The sequence below is a fragment of the Oryx dammah genome, unplaced genomic scaffold (assembly GCF_014754425.2).
Source record: "Oryx dammah isolate SB20612 unplaced genomic scaffold, SCBI_Odam_1.1 HiC_scaffold_2, whole genome shotgun sequence".
Taxonomy (NCBI): domain Eukaryota; kingdom Metazoa; phylum Chordata; class Mammalia; order Artiodactyla; family Bovidae; genus Oryx; species Oryx dammah.
Window position 1 is genome coordinate 19,137,191 of NW_024070186.1, and position 18,857 is coordinate 19,156,047.

At 41.5% G+C, this 18,857-nt stretch overlaps 1 protein-coding gene across 1 annotated transcript in view; it reads right to left on the minus strand.

The window, feature by feature from the left end:
• CPNE4 (copine 4) overlaps positions 1 to 18,857 on the minus strand; it is a 493,909-nt gene that overhangs the window by 168,976 nt on the left and 306,076 nt on the right. Inside the window, exons 5-6 of the mRNA XM_040232688.1 lie at positions 3,446 to 3,529; positions 215 to 304 (exon numbers count right to left, since the gene is read on the minus strand). Coding sequence (XP_040088622.1) covers positions 215 to 304; positions 3,446 to 3,529 — 174 coding nt within the window. The remainder of the gene's footprint in view (positions 1 to 214; positions 305 to 3,445; positions 3,530 to 18,857) is intronic.

Sequence of the window (18,857 nt, forward strand, 5' to 3'; positions counted from 1 at the left end):
GCCTCTCAACCTAACACAACTGGGATTTATCTTTTATTATCTCAGGAGCCTCAAAGGCTCTAGCAGAAGGAAACTCCTTGTTTTTTTCATCAAGATGCTAAGAGATCTAGGTAAAAGCTACAGAAAATTTTGAGTCTGCCAACATTCACTTGAAGAGAAACAGGAGGATTAAATATGTAAAACTGCATTTCTTAGACATAGACAGATTTCTGACCTTCAGCCGGCGGTCGGGATCTCCACTGCATAGAGAGTTTACAGATACTTTAAATGATTTCCAGGCTGGGCTTAAGTTATTCATCACAACCTGAGGAAAAAAGAAAGAAGTGGTGGGTGGGAGAGAAAATGCTTGACATTTTCACTTTCAACATAAAAACTACTTGAGAAGCATTGAAAGCTTGAGAAGCTTATGAAATGGACAATTGTCTGAAACAGGTGCCTTAATGAAAACTTGAAGTAGTAAACCTCTGAAAGGTGCTCACTGAGTGAACATTATGGGCAGAACTTCTGTGATCACTAGCCTGGCTATTGTTTTATGAATAATAACAATAATATTGTACAGTATGTGGGTGTTGGAGATGACCCCTTCTATATCAAAAGAGGGTAGGATTAAGAAGATGGGCTGCCTCTGCCTCTGATAAAGGATCCCCCGTTCTGTAGGTCAGTGCTCTGGCATAAATTCCCTTCTACTGAGGTCAGCATACATAAAGCCTATAGGTGGGAAATTCTATTGCTGAAGTTGAGTGGTCTTTGGTGACTCGTGACCTTGGTTAGATCAGATTGCAAGTCAAGAAAAATCCTAGGAGTATGCTTGGAAGGCATGAAGGCAGATCTTTAGAATTTCAGGATCATAAACTAAGACTATAATGGGGTGTAATCTTTTCAAAAGCAGTTTACTAATCATGAACTTGGTTAAATCCTTCCTGAGGGTCCATTTGAGTCAAGTCTTATTCTGCCATCAAATGATTCAAATAATTTGGTTTGGTTTAGAATGTGTGAGTATTTGCTCTGTGGGCTTCCCTGGTGGCTCAGAGGTTAAAGCGTCTGCCTGGAATGCAGGAGACCCGAGTTTGATCCCTGAGTCAGGAAGATCCCCTGGAGAAGGAAATGGCACCCCACTCCAGTACTCTTGCTTGGAGAATCCCATGGGGGAGGAGCCTGGTGGGCTACAGTCCATGGGGTCGCAAAGAGTCGGATACGACTGAGCAAGTTCACTCACTCACTCACTCACTCACTCACTCACTCACTCATTTGCTCTGTATCTAGGATTGTACTGTATGCTCTGGGGGTGGGTCCCAAAGTGTGATTCTTGGAACTGCAGGAACTTGTTAAATACAAATTCCTAGATTCCAAGCAGATATACTGACAGAAACTCCCTAGGTGGGTCATTAGGTGATCCTGATGCATGATATTTGAGAACCACTGTTCCAGGGGACATACAAATGAAGTTAAATGGAATTCTGTCATATTGATTTCTCTTCATAAGAAGTTTTTAGTTAGCAGAAATCTTAGTATTGTAAAAAAAATTAATTCTCTATCCAACATAATTATTTTATAAGTGATTCCCTCTTCTTCTGAATTCCTTAATATAATGATGAATTATTGAGTATACTGTAGGCTCATTATTAAATTTCCTGTAGTGCATTAAAGAGTAGAAAAATTATGTTCCTGTGTGACTTTGCTTTTTGTTCTCATTCCTTGAATGATCAAAGTGATAGTGAGAAGAAAAGTTAGATAAAATTATTTTGGTTAAATCTCTCACCTTTATAGAAATATTAAGAGTGAAGTTGCTTCACTGCAACATTTATATAAAACTCAATAGCAAATCAAAATTTCTACTAGAAATTTCCTCTGAAATTAAAATCTGTACGTGTGTATGCACACATGTGCTTACCTAGGGAGAATAGTATTGCCTGGTTATTTTATATCTATTGAGTAAGAAAGAGGAAAAAGCAATGTTATGTTGATTGATTCACTGGAAAACTTTACAATGACATTTCTTGTGAGACTCCAGGAGCCCCTCACAATGGGGTATGGGGAGGTGTTAGAGACTCTGGGAACAGGGGAATTTACCAGCATTAAAACTGAAAGGAGGGATCCCATCAGGAGAGGAGAGAAGAAGTCTAACATGATGCCACCCCTCTTCCTTCTCCCTGTACCTTCAAGTCCCCGTACACTGGTTGGGCAAAGGCATGAATGGGTACCACTTCTGATTCTCTCCAACATTTAGTTACTTCTTCTGAAAGAACTTTGTTCCATCAAAGGAATCTTTATGTGGGGAAAAAGTTCTACTTGGTGGTGGTGATGAGGTGCCCCTCAGGGTAACCATCCATTTGAAACTATTCCCTAGGGAATAGTTTGTGACTGTTCAAAGAGTCACATTGTGCTATTACAGGGAGTGGACATACTATGTATATTCAACTCCATTCATGTATTCATTCTTTATTAAATGCTAACCATGTACCAAATGACATTCACAGACTAGCCTGTCCAAGATTATTCAGTTTTTGCTTACCCTAAATATGACATGTTCCCCTAATGCTATGTGCAGCTCTACCACTTCAGGAAAAAGGAACTGGGTTTCCAGTGTGAGGTGTGGGAACACAGCACCCAGCCATAATCCTGTAGGAGACATGACAGTTCCTTCTTCCTTTACTCTACACCACAAGCACAACAGTCCTCTCAGCTCCAAGCCATTCCTCCTTATCAGTGCACTTCTCACCCCAACAAGTCTCTCTCTTGAACTAGCTTATATGGAAAATAAAATGCAAAGTGGAGTCTAGGATTGGTTGTTAAATAGGTGTGTGGTCACGGGCAGTGGTGGGTGGGATACTGAAGGATGAGGTTCACAGACATGTGGAGAGAAGGTGGGAGTATGAGAGGAAGATGCAGCCAGATCAAGTGCCTGCTGACACAGGGCAGCTGTTCATATGCAGACCTGACATCAGTACTGAGTGTGGACTTCCCTGGGGAGGCTGAATGGCTTCTCAAATTACAGCAAGGCTCAGGGTCAAACACACACAATTCAAACCTTAGCTCTACCTCTTGCTCACTGTGAGCACTGGAAGGTGAATTAACCTCCTCAAAGTTCAGCTTCTTCATTTGTAATATGAGGTAATAATAACCATGTCAAGGCATAGTTGTGAGAAGTAAATAAAATGATGTATGTAAAATCACTCAGTGGATTGCTTGGTACCTAGTCACGCTCATCAAATGTTGACTAGGATTCATATTTTTATTATTAATAAGTTGCTGGCTTTCTGTATTAAAGGTCAATAGTGGAGAATAGAGTGAGAAAGGGTCTCCTCTTATAACACCCACATTCAGAATAAAGAGAGGACTGGGAAGACCCCAGGTCTTGGGGGAGACCTACAGATATTAAGAAAGGTAAAGTCAGTGAATCATCTTAAAGGAACAAGATGGCAAAACTGAAGATGGCACTTCTCACCTCAGTTCGGTGCACAAGCTGCTGAGTTGCATCATCATTCATTCGAAAAATTTCCAGAAATGGGTCAGATTTACTGAAGAAATCCTAAAATAGATAAGCAAAAATGAGTTTTTTTCTCTCCCCCTTGCACAAACACATTTGATACAGCCCTGGATAAAATACCCCTGAATTTGACCCTTCCTTGCTTTAGTCTTCATCACCTTTGGCTAGAAGGAGCTGTATCTGAACCCTCAAGTTCTTTGAGAAGAAAGGACTTGGTTGATTGAAGTCCCAAGCAGTCTTCAAACATCAGCTCAAATGCCAGGTCTCTAAGAAAGCAGTGTATCTGCTGTCTTAAACAGGTTCATCCTAGTTATTGTAAAGCCTGTGTCTGATGTGTGAAATGGAGTATTTCCTGCCATAGTAAACATGGATGTCACAGTCATCAGCTATTCTGAGCCTCCAAACTTAATTTCTGGGCCCAGAGGGAACCAAGGAAGAGCAATGCCTCCAATCTGGCAGCCATTAAGCTGCTGCCACAAGCTGCCCCCACTCCCTATTGAATGAGGAACTAAGGATGTGAAAAATAAAGTTGCAGGATGCTGGCCCCAGTAGCTGAGATGCATATTAAAGGAATGATTTCAGTTAAGTCTAGACTCTTACATCTTCCTATACATAGAAAAGCACTAAATTTCTTAACTCAAAATAACTAAAGAAATATGTCCTTAATAAATTATAAGGAAATAATTTTCCTTAATTAACAATAATCTTCTTTGTTCAGACTACCTGCCCCTTGTTGAAAACTTCTTTATAACCTGACTCGCTATCCTGCCTGCCTCCGTGAAACAGATGGAAAGACCCTCCATCTCCCAGGGTTATGTGAGATGCTGTCTCCCAGGCTTGAAATCCTAAAAATTTTCACAAAATAAAACATAACTCTCAACTTTTAGGTTTTGACTATTTTTTAAGTTGACAATGACTATAGACACTGTGGGCCTGTTATTATCTGTTTCTCTGTTCTGCCTCTTGTCACGCTTGCTAATTTTTATTAAATACTAGACGGTTCAGTTCACCCACACAGTCATGTCTGACTCTTTGTGATCTCATGGGCTGCAGCACACCAGGCTTCTCTTTCCATCACCAACTCCCAGAGATTACTCAAACTCATGTCCATCGAGTCGGTGATGCCATCCAACCATCTCACCCTCTTTCATCCCCTTCTCCTGCCTTCAGTCTTTCCCAGTATCAAGGTCTTTTCCAAGTAGTAAGTTCTTTGCATCAGGCGGCCAAAGGATTGGAGATTCAGCTTCAAGATCAGTCCTTCCAGTGAACATTCAGGGCTGATTTCCTTTAGGATTGAGCAGCTGGATCTCCTTGCAGTCCAAGGGATTCTCAAGAGTCTTTTCTCACACCACAGTTCAAAAGCATCAATTCTTAGGTGCTCAGCTTTCTTTATAGTCCAATTCTCACATCCATACATGACTACTGGAAAAACCATATCTTTGACTATATGGACCTTTGTTGGCAAAGTAATGTCTCTGCTTTTGAATATGCTATCTAGGCTGGTCATAGCTTTTCTTCCAAGGAGCAAGTGTGTTTTAATTTCATGGCTGCAATCACCATCTGCAGTGATTTTGGAGCCCCCCAAAATAAAGTCTCTCAGTTTTCCATTGTTTCCCCATCTATTTGCATGAAGTGATAGGACCAGATGCCATGATCTTAGTTTTTTGAATGTTGCATTTTAAGCCAGCTCTTTTATTCTCCTCTTTCACTTTCATCAAGAGGCTTTTTAGTTCTTCTTTGCTTTCTGCCATAAGGGTGGTATCATCTGCATATCTGAGGATATCGATATTTCTCCCAGCAATCTTGATTCCAGCTTGTGCTTCATCCAGCCCAGTGTTTCTCATGATGTACTCTGCATGTAAGTTAAATAAGTAGAGTGACAATATACAGCCTTGACGTAATCCTTTCCCAATTTGGAACCAGTCTGCTGTTCCATGTCCAGTTCTAACCGTCACTTTCTGACCTGCATACAGATTTCTCAAGAGGCAGGTCAAGTGGTCTGGTATTCCCACCTCTTTCAGAATTGTCCACAGTTTGATGTGATCCACACAGTCAAAGGCTTTGGCATAGTCAATAAAGCAGAAGTAGATGTTTTTCTAGAACTCTCTTGCTTTTTCCATGATCCAGTGGATGTTGGCAATTTGATCTCTGGTTCCTCTGCCTTTTCTAAATCCAGCTTAAACATCTGGAAGTTCATGGTTCATGTATTGTTGAAGCCTGGCTTGGAGAATTTTGAGCATTACTTCACTAGTGTGTGAGATGAGTGCAATTGTGCAGTAGTTTGAGCATTCTTTGGCATTGCCTTTCTTTGGGATTGGAATGAAAACTTACCTTTCCCAGTCCAGCCATTGCTGAGTTTTCCAAATTTTCTGGCATACTGAGTGCAGCACTTTCACAGCATCATCTTTTAGGATTTGAAATAGCTCAACTGGAATTCTATCACCTCCAGTAGCTTTGTTTATAGTGATGTTTCTTAAGGCTCACTTGACTTCACTTTCCAGGATGTCTGGCTCTAGGTGAGTGATCACACCATCATGATTATCTGGGTCATGAAGATCTTTTTTGTACAATTCTTCTGTGTTTTCTTGCCGCCTCTCCTTAATATCATCTGTTTCTGTTAGGTAGATATCATGTAATACTAGATACAATGTAAAACAGTTATAAAGGCTTTAGATGAGACTTTAGCTTCTAGTAAAAGTCACTGCAGATGGTGACTGCAGCCATGAAATTAAAAGACGCTTACTCCTTGGAAGAAAAGTTATGACCAACCTAGATAGCATATTGAAAAGGAGAGACATTACTTTGCCAACAAAGGTCTGTCAGTCAAGGCTATGGTTTTTCCAGTGGTCATGTATGGATGTGAGAGTTGGACTGTGAAGAAAGCTGAGTGCCGAAGAATTGATGCTTTTGAACTGTGGTGTTGGAGAAGACTCTTGAGAGTCCCTTGGACTGCAAGGAGATCCAACCAGTCCATTCTGAAGGAGATCAGCCCTGGGATTTCTTTGGGAGTAATGATGCTAAAGCTGAAACTCCAGTACTTTGGCCACCTCATGCGAAGAGTTGACTCATTGGAAAAGACTGTGATGCTGGGAGGGATTGGGGGCAGGAGGAGAAGGGGATGACAGAGGATGAGATGGCTGGATGGCATCATGGACTCGATAGATGTGAGTCTGAGTGAACTCCGGGAGTTGGTGATGGACAGGGAGCCTGGTGTGCTGCGATTCATGGGGTCACAAAGAGTCGGACACGACTGAACTGAACTGAACTGAAGCAGTTAGAAAGGGGGCAATCACCTGAATCCAATTAGGATTTAGCTCTTTACAGGTTGGTTTTTTTGAAAGTCTTCAGAAGTCTGATGTAGTTCTGATTTCTTTATTCCTTACTTATAGTCCTTTAAGACTCTCACTCAAAAACTCACTGTTTACGAGGGATGTTTCTCCTTGAAAAGCCATCAGTACTCATTTCTGTTTGTGAGACTCTCTGAAAGACTGTTTATTTCTGTTATTTCTTTTTTTCACTTAAAAAAATTTAAATTGGAGGATAATTGCTTTACAATGTTGTGCTGATTTCTGCCATACAATAATGTGAATCAGCCATAAGTATGTGTGTGTGTGTGTGTGTGTATATATATATATATATATACATATATATATAAAATCTCCTCCCTCTTGAGCCTTCCTCCTACCCCTCCTCCACCCCACCCCTCTAGGTCATCACAGAGCACCAGGCTGGGCTCCCTGTGTTATAAAGCAGTTTCGCACTAGCTGTTTTACACATGGTAGTATATATGTGTCAATGCTGCTGCTGCTGCTATTTGCTTTAGTCGTGTCCGACTCTATGCGACCCCAGAGACAGCAGCCCACCAGGCTCCCCTGTCCCTGGGATTTTCCAGGCAAGAGCACTGGAGTGGGGTGCCACTGCCTTCTCCGATATGTCAGTGCTGCTCTCTCAGTTCATCCCACCCTATCCTTCCCCACACTGTGTCCACAAGTCGGTTCTCTATGTCTGTGTTTCTGTTCCTTCCCTGCAAATAGGTCCATCTGTACCATTTTTCTAGATTTCGTATATCTGTGTTATTTGTTTTTCTATTTTTTAAAAAACATGATATTCGTTTTTCTCTTTCTGACATACGTCACTCTGTATAACAGGCTCTAGGCCATAATGTCTTGGCTCTACAGTTCTTGGTTGAGTTTCTCTCTAAGTTGCTATTTGCTAATTAGTGAATGCCCTGAGAGAGTAAGTCACTGTAACTGTTGGGCTGCTTCCCTCCTCTGAAGCCTCTGCAAATAACCCAAGCTGTCCCTGTAACCCTGAGTTCCAGTTTTGCTTCCCCAACCCCATGAGACTATCAAAACCACTGCTCAGTTTCTTTATTTCTTAGTAGCTGTTTTCTGCTAGGCTTCCCAGGTTCTCCATCCCTAGGATTTATGAATCAGCCTTATGGAACTGCCTTGAGTGGAAAATCTACATAGAATATCTGAATCATCTCAATGGATTTTTCTTCTCCCCAGCTTCTCCACTCCTAAATCTTGACAGCCTTTAAAGACTCCTAAAGAGACATCCCTTGTATCTTGTTCAGCATTTACAGTTGTTTTCAGCGGTAGAATAACATAAAACAAACAGGCACTTTAATACTGGAAGCAGCATATCTTTCTTTTAAGTTTGCTTTTTACCCCAATAGATTATAAACACTTCAGAGAAGAGGAATTATGTCTTATTTTCTATTTCTACCTTTTCCTTAGCATCTTCTATAGCATCTAGTTTTTAGTGGCACATGTACTTAGTGGATATATGAATGAACACATAGGTGAATGAATGAGTAACATGAACACTATGTATATAATAGGAGGTTATCTGAGAAACAGCTTTAGTCATCACATTCTTAGTATGTATTTCACCAGGTTATTCCCTGCCCCAGAAATCCAGGTGGCAGCAAAGTAGAATAAAGCCTAAAGCCATGTTAGTCTTTAGGTCAAAAAAATACTCTCAGGGAATATACTGATCATGGAAACTTGTGCTTGATATTAAGATTCAAGGAAGGATAAAAACTTTTCTCAGCCCTCCAAAGTGCTATCTAGTTTGGTGCTGCTGCTGCTGCTAAGTTGCTTCAGTCATGTCCAACTCTGTGTGACCCCAGAGACGGCAGCCCACCAGGCTCCCTTGTCCCTGGGTTTCTCCAGGCAAGAGCATTGGAGTGGGTTGCCATTTCCTTCTCCAATGCATGAAAGTGAAAAGTGAAAGTGAAGTCGCTCAGTCGTGTCTGACTCCTAGCAACCCCATGGACTTCTGCTTACCAGGCTCCTCTGTCCATGGGATTTGCTAAGTATACACATAAACATAACCAAGGGTTAAGTATGAATGAATGAATGAACAACAGAGAAGAGGGAAAGTCGATGGATTTTGATTATAAAAAATGGTTGTGAGAAAAGGAAAACAAAGGATGTCACAGACATCAGCAATTGCAGCCACCGGGGATGGTGAGTTGGTGAACCCCGAGGGAACTCAGGAAGGTAAGAATACCTGCCATCTAGTAGCCATCAGACTGCAGCCACTCTCTACAGTGAACCCTGAGGAAACTCAGGATGAGAAAACACAGGATACTGGTCCCAGATAGCTGAGGGGCATATCAAAGAAATTACTTCATTGAGCCCAGACTCCTACATCTTCCCATACATAGAAAAGTGTTTAGTTCCTTAACTTGGGATATCTGGTTTTCTTTAATTAACAATAATCTTTTGATGTTAAGACTACCTGGACTTTGTGGCAAAACTTCTATATACCTGGCTCCTCTCCTTGCCTCCTCAGAGCAGTTCTCTCAAGGTCACTTAAGATACTGTCTCCAGGGCTTGAAGTCCTAAAAATTTCCACCAAATAAAACATAACTCTCAACTTTTAGGTTAAGTACACAGTTGTGAGGAGGATGTTTCTAGGGATGGAACAGACTGACTAAAGGTGTAAAAGAGAAAAGACACACCAAGTAGCTGAATTACGCTGCAGCCTAAGGCTGTGCAGGGGAAGAGTTAGAGGCAATACTGGTGGGGCAGCTCCATGAAGTGGAGGACCTTACAGGTGCATCCCAAGTGTTTGCATTCACCTGAGAGGCGGTGGGGGAGCCACTGGAGGATTTTGAGCAGGAAAATAATGTGTTTGGCTCTACAGTGAAAACTTTGTAGGATACTTTAGAAAGAGGAGGGAGGTGGGGATATCTGCCTTCTGTTTGACTGTCCTCCCCACCCAACCAGGACCAAATGCACAGAGTCTGGAAAATACCTTTTGTCAAACTTTAGAGCATAAGCCACCCATCTCTCCTTGTTTGGCCCTGAAAGAAATCTTTCTCTGCTCCAAACTCCGACATTTTGGTTTGTTTGGCCTCACTGTGCAGGGACACACAAGCATGCATTTGCTCAAGACATTCACCCCTCAAGTCTATTTGTGTTTCATCCCTTATGTTAAAGAACTGGCGCCCCCTCCCCACTAGTCTGCCCTGCTAGTGGACACACTAGCATGTTCTGCATGCCCTTGGGGCCCTCCTCCGGGAGGATAGACTCTTGGTCCCTAATACACTGCACAAACTCTATCAGTTATTTTTCTTTTTCCTTTTATTGATCACTTTAAACATTTTGGTGTCATTATTTTAAAAACTAGAAAATACATAAATAAGTAGAAATATGAAAAAATAGAAGAAAAAAATGGTCCATAATTTGACCCGTAATACCACAACTATCCATAACAGTTTGATAATTTTTTTCTAGAATCTAGATATAATTTTCTTTTTTTTCTTGTAAAAATACTTGTAGCTGTACTCTATATACACTTTAGTATCTTATTTTTCCTAATGGCAGTATATTGTAATTTTTTAACTTCATTTCACCTTATTTTAAGATACTATTCAGGATTGGCATGGAATTGTCAGGAAGAGGTACTATAAATCAAGAAAAGAAAGATCAGATACAATCTCCACCTTCAAGCAACTAAAAATCTAATGTGTAACACACTCTCTTTCAAATCCTGATTCCACCATATACAATTGGGATAATCTGGGATAGGATATTTAATTTTTCACATCTCAGTTTTCTTATCCATTAATTGGAGAGGATATCAGCCTTTCCTCATAGCAATGCAGAAGGATTAGAGGAAGTGATGCACATAAAGTTTTGAGTCCAGTGCCTGGCACATGATCAGCACTCAGAAAGCATTACTGCTATTTATTATCACCAATAAAAGAGAGAATACATGCTGCTTGATATGAAGATTCAAGGAAGGATAAAAACTTTTCTCAGCCCTCCAAAGTGCTATCTAGTTTGGTGCTGCTGCTGCTGCTGCTGCTGCTAAGTCACTTCAGTCGTGTCCTACTCTGTGCGATCCCAGAGACGGCAGCCCACCAGGCTCCTCCATCCCTGGGATTCTCCAGGCAAGAACACTGGGGTGGGTTGCCATTTCCTTCTCCAGTGCATGCAAGTGAAAAGTGAAAGTGAAGTCCGTCAGTTGTGTCTGACTCTTAGTGACCCCGTGGACTGCAGCCTACCAGGCTCCTCTGTCCATGGGATTTTCCAGGCAAGAGTACTGATTTAGGTTGCTATTGCCTTCTCTGGAGAATATATGAGGACACTTAGAAAAGCACTATACAAATACCAGGGATAATTACTATTAAGAATTTAGCAGTACTTCCATCTGATTTCTGGAAATAAAACTACTCATAAGCAGCTCAAAAGCATCTCAAATGTATACTCAGAGATTCATAGTTAAAAACAACAAATCTGCATCTAATTGTATAGTTACTTGACCACAATCTGGAATTTTCAGCTTTCTTTGCTTTGACAACCAGTATTAAGAAGGCCTTTAAGACAGTTTAGTACAATGAAAGTTAATGATAGAGGCATTTTACTAAAGTTTTTCTATAGTGAAATGTTAATAGTGGAATAACTTGGAGGCTATATGCCCTTGCTCTTTTAGTCCAATATGAAAGAAATTTAGTTAAGGGAGATGTCAGTTGAGGTTTGAAAGGGAAAAGGAAGCAGTGCATACCCATGACAGTGATCATGAAAATAGAATATTGGAACTGGAAAAGACTGAGTGATTTGGGGTCATATTCAGACACTGTGACTTCTTCACCTTGTGACTTTGGGAACAGTTTTTGGCCTCACCGTGCTTCATCTGTAGACTGGAAGTAATAAGACCCATTGTTAAGAATATGGTTATGTTTGGGGTGTAATGCAGGCTGACACCTGACGCCTGGTATATTGTAGATGCTCATGAATGATAATTTGCATCACCAATGTAGGATGGATTAGTGTTCAGGCAGGCATACTTGAACATAGTAAAATCATAGCACAGCCTGACAGAGTTACCATTGCTATAGAACAGGGGTCAGGAAGCTACAGCATGTGGCCCAAATTCAGCCCACTGCTTGGTTTTTAAATAAAGTTTTATTGGAACATTGTCATGCTCATTAACTTATGTAGTGTCATGACTGAGCAACTAAGCACAGCACAGCACATGGCTGTTTTCATACTGCAAAACAAAGACGCGTTGTTGGGACAGAGACCATACAATCTGCAAAGTCCAAACTATTTACCGTCTGGTCCTTTATAGGAAAAGTTTGCCAACCTCTACTTTAGAGACATTTAGCTGTTTATATAGCACCCACCAAACTAGCATCACGGCAACATTAAAAAAATGCAGAATATAATGATCATGATTAGAGATGTGAAGAGCACCAGTGCAAGAATCAGTTCTAACATACCAACAAGAATACTTTCTCAGGAAAGAGAGGAGAAAGAAGACTTTTTCAGCTTGAATGTTCCAAAGTAATTCAATTCATATCTCTACTTTTTAGATTAATCACCAACTAGCTGCTAATGTAATAAGAAGCTTTAAGAGTTAAAAAGTCCATCTCTCCACTAAGTGGATTACATTAACATTACACTAAAACCATTATTTCCTGCAAACCTCACCTATTTTATGTATGAATCTCATGAAGCCTACTGGATTTCTGTCTTGAGTAGATAGCTGCTGGTCTGGACAGCATTGGAAAGGGCTTATCAGGCACTGGTTAGGGATCTCTGGCAGACAGCCTGCCGAGAGGAGCCCCAAGGGTGACCAGGTACCAGGAAGTGGGGAGTGAGGGAAGGTCCTGGCCAGAGGACCAGAGACAGAGGGGCTGCTGGGGGAGGAGGAACTGTTGGGGCTCAGGGAACATTTGGGTGCCAAGAGCTGCTTAGGTGACTTTGGGTGCCTGGAGCAGTGTGCCTGCTTGGCTGGGAGAGGGAGGGACGTGCTTTTCTTTCACTTCCTGGGAGGACAGAGCTGCTGCTAGGGAAGGGGAAGCAGTTTGGGTGCAGGTGCCATTTGGGCACACTGGGAGCAGTTTGGGAGCCCTTGGGTGGCAGGAGCAGCATGCCTGCTGGGCTGGGAGGAGGAGGCATCCTCAAGTGTTGGAGGGAGCCCGTGGGGTTTCCCTTTCACTCCAACTGGAGGAGTGCAGGGCTGCTGGGGGAGGCAAAGAGGTTTGGGGGCCAAGCTGGGAATGGTTTGGGTGCCTTGGGGCATCCAGAGCAGCGTGCCTGCTCCACTGGGAGGGGAGGGACCCCTGAGAGGGCTAGAGGATCCAGTGGGGAACCCTCTTGGGGTACCTATTGCACTTGGCCCCAGGGAGTCTTCTGGGGCCAGGAGCCGAGGTATCTGCCTTCTGGGGGCTCCTCTGCCCTCTGTGGCCCTCTCTACTCTCCCACTGAGCCATCTTCCCTTTGTTCTCTGGGGCACCCTGAGCTGCAGGGATTCCCCATCCCCACTCCTTACCCCCAACACCCATGGGTCATCTGCACATGAGGAGTGGGGAGGCTCCTGTGAGGTTCCAGGAATAGGGAACTGCCTGGCATCCCCTGCCCATGGGCCCTGGGAAGCTTCCCAAGCCCCCCAGGCTGATCTCTCTCTGCCCTTTGGGACCACTTCTGCCCTCCAGGGCCCAGGTCACCTTCCAAAGACTTCTCCAGGCCTCCCTCTGTTCTCCACCTTCCAGTTTCCTCCCTCCATCTGGGAAACCCCTGGGGTTCCCCTCTACCCTTCCCCTCTACTCCTCCCTTTCTCAGGCACCATCATCCCTCCAGGCTGAGCCCTCAGCCATACAGGATACCCCCCTCCACCTTCCAGACTTCTCTATTCTCCATGTTCTTCCTCCCTCCAGGGTTCCTGTCCTCTGTGAGTCCTCCACCCCTCCAAGGGCCCTGACTGAAACTGGCTCTCCACCATCTGGAACCCCATTAAACCCTCTGGTTCCCTCCTCCTTCCGGGGGGCACCCCCTCCATCCTCTAGGGCCCCTCTCCCTCTGACCTCCTCTCTGCTTTCCAGGCTGAGCTCTCTGCCCTCTAGGGATCCATCTCCGCTCTCTGGGGCCCCCTCTGTCCTTCAGGGCCAATATCAAGGGCACACACTGCCCACATAGGGCCTGTGGGTGCTGGAGGGAGGGAAGACAGTAGGGCCAGCAGGGAAGGGGTCCCTACAGGTATGGAGGAAAGGGGAACCATCTGGTGTTCCACCACCCACTTAGCCCTGGGAGCCTCCTGGGACCTGGACCTTATCTTCTACTCCTCAAAGCCAAAGGCAATGCAGAAGCCACCTCAGTTGCATGGAGCCTGGGCCTCCCTCCACCCCCACCCATGGCCTTTTCTGGAGGCTTGGGTCCTGAGTCAGGACCTCACCCTCATGGGACTCCCACCTCCACCTAAAAACTGCCACCTCTTAAGCCATTCCCTGCCTAAGCCCTGCCCTTTACAGCCAAGGTTTGTTCTGCCTTTTGGTTTTTATTATTATTTTTACTATTTACCAGTAGAGTTTGGTTTTACTCTCCAGTAGTTGTTTCATACACATACTTATTTTTTTCTACTATTTCTGTTAGTTTTCTAAACTTATTTTAGTACTTCTTAGTCTTTGTTATTATTCTGCCCCATATATATATAAATAATTTCCACCCTCCCCTTTTTTCTCCTTCTTTCTTTTTACTATTGGAATACATTTTACTCTTCAGGGGTTGCTATTTTTTTGTTATTGTTCTGCCTCCCCCCACCCCCCCCTTTTTTTTTTAATTTCCCCATAGCTAATGGCTTATGGGATCCCAGTTCATTGGCCAGAGATCAGGCCTGAGCCCCTGAGGTGGGAGCACTGAATATGAACTGCTGAAACAATAGAGAATGTCAGGTCCCAGAGAATGTTAATTAGAGTGAGGGACCCCAGAAGTCCACATCTCAACACCAAGACCCAGATCTACCCAAATGCTTGCAAACTCCACTGCTGGAAACCTCAGGTCAAATAGCTAGTGAGACAGGAACACAGTTCCACTCATCAAAAAGGAAAATGAAATGACAAAAATATATGTTACATATGAAGGACTAAGGGAAAAAACTACAAGACCAAATAAATGAAGAGGAAATAGACAACCTATCTGCAAAAGAATTTAGAGTAATGATAGTAAAGAATTTTCAAAATATTGAAAATAGAATGGAGAAAATGCAAGAGACATTTAAAACATTTAACAAAGACCTAGAAGAAATGAAGAATAAACAGTGATGAAGAACACATTCACTGAAATTAAAAATGCTCTATTGATAGCAGAGTAACTGAGGCAGAAAGGATAAGTCAGCTGGAAGATAGAATGATAGAAATAGCTGCCAAGGAACAGGGTAAAGAAAAGAGAATGAAGAGACCTGAGGACAGTCTTAGAGACCTCTGGGACAATATTAAGTGTACCAACATTCAAATTATAGGGATCCCAGAAGAAGATAAAAAGAAAGGGTATGAGAAAATATTTGAGGAGATTATAGTTTAAAACTTCCTTAACACAGAAAAGGAAATAGCCCCCAGGTCCAGGAAGCCCAGAGAGTCCCATAAAGGATAAACCCAAAGAGAAGTACACTAAGACAATATTAATAAAACTAACAAAAAATAAACCTAAGAAGCTACAAGTGAAAAGCAAAAATTAACATACAAAGGAATCCCCATAAGGCTAATAGTGAATTTTTCAACAGAAAATCTGCAGGCCAGAAGTGACTGGCAGAATATATTTAAAGTGAAAGACAAAAACCTACAACCAAGATTTCTCTACCCAGCAAGGATTTAATTCAGATTAGATGGTGAAATCAAAAGCTTTATCAACAAACAAAAGCTAAGAGAATTAAGCATTACCAAACTAGACTTACAACAAATGGTAAAGGAACTTCTCTAGTAGGAAACCCAAGAGAAGAAAAAAACAAACCCTAAATGATTAAGAAAATGGCAATAGGAACACACATGTCAATAACTACTTTAATGTAAATGGACTATACGCCCCAACCAAAAGCCACAGACTAGCTGAATGGATACAGAAGCAAAGTCTGTGTTTATGCTGCCTACAAGAGACCCACTTCAGACCTAAGGACATATACAGACTGAAAGTCAGGGGATGAAAAAGATATTCCATGCAAATGGGAATCAGAAGAAAGCAGGAGTAGCAATTCTCATATCAGACAAAATTGAGATTTTTAAAAACTGTTACAAGACATAAGGAAGGCCATACATAATGATCAAGGGATCAATCCAAAAGAAGATGTAACAATTATAAATTATGCACCTAACATAGGAACACTTAAATACATTAGGCAAATGCTAACAACCATAAAAAAGGAAACCAATGGTAACACAATTATAGTGAGGGAATTTAACACTCCACTTACACTAATGTACAGATCATCCTCGTAGAAAATTAATAAGGAAACACAGCCTTAAATCACACATTAGACCAGGTGGACCGAACTGATAACTTGAGGACATTCCATCCCAAAGCAACAGAATAAATGTTTTTATCAAGTGCACAGGGAACATCTCCAGGTTGCATTGCATCTTGGGTCACAAATCAAGCTTCAGTAAATTTAAGAAAATTGAAATTGTATCAAGCATCTTATCTGACCACAATGATATGAGACTAGATATCAACTACAGGTAAAAAAAAAAAAAGAAAGAAAGAAAAAACTATAAAAAACAAGAACACATGGAGGCTAAATAACATGCTTCTAAATAACCAATAGATTACTGAAGAGATCAAAAATGAAATTAAAAAAAATACCTAGAAATAAATGACAATGAAAACACAACCACCCAAAACCTTATGGGATGCAGCAAAAGCAGTTCTAACAGGGAAGTTTACAGCAATTAAAGCCTACCTCAAGAAACAAGAGAGACAAAAAATAAACACCTAAAAAAGAAGAACTAGAAAAGAAGAACGGAAATCACCAAAGAAAGAAAACAAATTGTAAAGTTCAGAGCAGAAATAAATGAAAATGAAATGAAGGAGACAATAGCAAAGTTGATTAAAACTAAAAGCTGGTTCTTCAAGAAGATAAACAAAATTGACAAACCACTAGCCAGATTTATCAAGGAAAAAAGGGAGGAGACTCAAATCAATAAAATTAGAAACAAAAAAAGACAATGCAGAAATATAAAGGATCATAAGAGACTACTATGAACAGCTATATGCCAATAAAATGGACAACCTGGAAGAAATGGATAAGTTCTTAGAAAAGTACAACCTTCCAAAACTGAACCAGGAAGTAATAGAAAACATGAACAAATTATAAGCACTGAAATTGAAACTGTAATAAAAAATTCTTCCAATAAACAAAAGTCAAGGGCCAGATGGCCTCACAGGTAAAGTTTAGAGAAGAGCTAACACATATGCTGCTCAAACTCTTCCAGAAAATTTCAGAGGAAGGAAAACTCCCAAACTCATTCTATGAGGTCAATATCACCATGATACCAAAACCAGACAAATATGCCACAAATATATGTATATGCCAATATCACTGATGAACATAGATGCAAAAATCCTCAACAAGACTCTAGCAAACAGAATCCAACAATGCATTAAAAGAATTGTTTAAGTGGGTTTTATCCAGAGATACAAGAATTCTTCAACATACATAAATCAATCAGTGTGATATATCATATGAACAAATTGAAAGATAAAAGTCACATGATCTTCGCAATACATACAGAGAAACTTTTGATAAAATTCAATGCCCATGTATGATAAAAGCTCTCCAGAAAGTGGGCATAGAAGGAACCTACCCTAACATAATCAAGGCCATATACAACAAATCCAGAGCAAACACTATTCTCAATATTGAAAAACTGAAAGCATTTCCTCTAAGATCAGAAATAAGACAAGGGTGTCCAGTCTCACCACTATCATTCAACATAGTTTTGGAAGACCTAGCCACAGAAATCAGAGAAGAAATAAAAGGAATCAGAATTGGAAAAGAAGAAGTAAAACACACACAGTTTGCTGATGACACAATTCCTTACATAGAAAACCCTAAAGATTCCACCAGAAAATTACTAGAGTCAATAAATGAATATAGTAGAGTTTCAGGATATAAAATTAATACACAGAAACCCCTTGCATTCCTTTACACTAACAATGAAAATTCAGAAATACACGTTAAGGAAACATTATCATTGACCATTGTAACAAAGAGAATAAAATACTTAGGAAGTCAGGAAGCAACAGTTAGAACTGGATATGGAACAACAGCCTGGTTCCAAATAGGAAAAGGAGTACGTCAAGGCTGTATATTGTCACCCTGCTTATTTAACTTACATGCAGAGTACATCATGAGAAACGCTGGACTGGATGAAGCACAAGTTGGTATCAAGATTGCTGGGAGAAATACCAATAACCTCAGATATGCAGATGACACCACCCTTATGGCAGAAAGCGAAGAAGAACTAAAGAGCCTCTTGATGAAAGTGAAAGAGGAGAGTGAAAAATTTGGCTTAAAACTGAACATTCAGAAAGCGAAGATCATGGCATCTGGTCCCATCACTTCATGGGAAATAGATGAGGAAACAGTGGAAACAGTGTCAGACTTTATTTTTGGGGCTCCAAAATCACTGCAGATGGTGACTGCAGCCATGAAATTAAAAGATGCTTACTCCTTGGAAGGAAAGTTATGACCAACCTAGATAGCACATTAAAAAGCAGAGATATTACTTTGCCAAAAAAGGTCTGTCTAGTCAAGGCTATGGTTTTTCCAGTGGTCATGTATGGATGCGAGATTTGGACTGTGAAGAAAGCTGAGCACCGACGAATTGATGCTTTTGAACTGTGGTGTTGGAGAAGACTCTTGAGAGTCCCTTGGACTGCAAGGCGATCCAACCTGTCCATTCTAAAGGAGATCAGTCCTGGGTGTTCATTGGAAGGACTGATGCTGAAGCTGAAACTCCAATATTTTGGCCACCTCATGCGAAGAGTTGACTCATTGGAAAAGACCCTGATGCTGGGAGGGATTAGGGGCAGGAGGAGAAGGGGATGGCAGAGGATGAGATGGCTGGATGGCATCA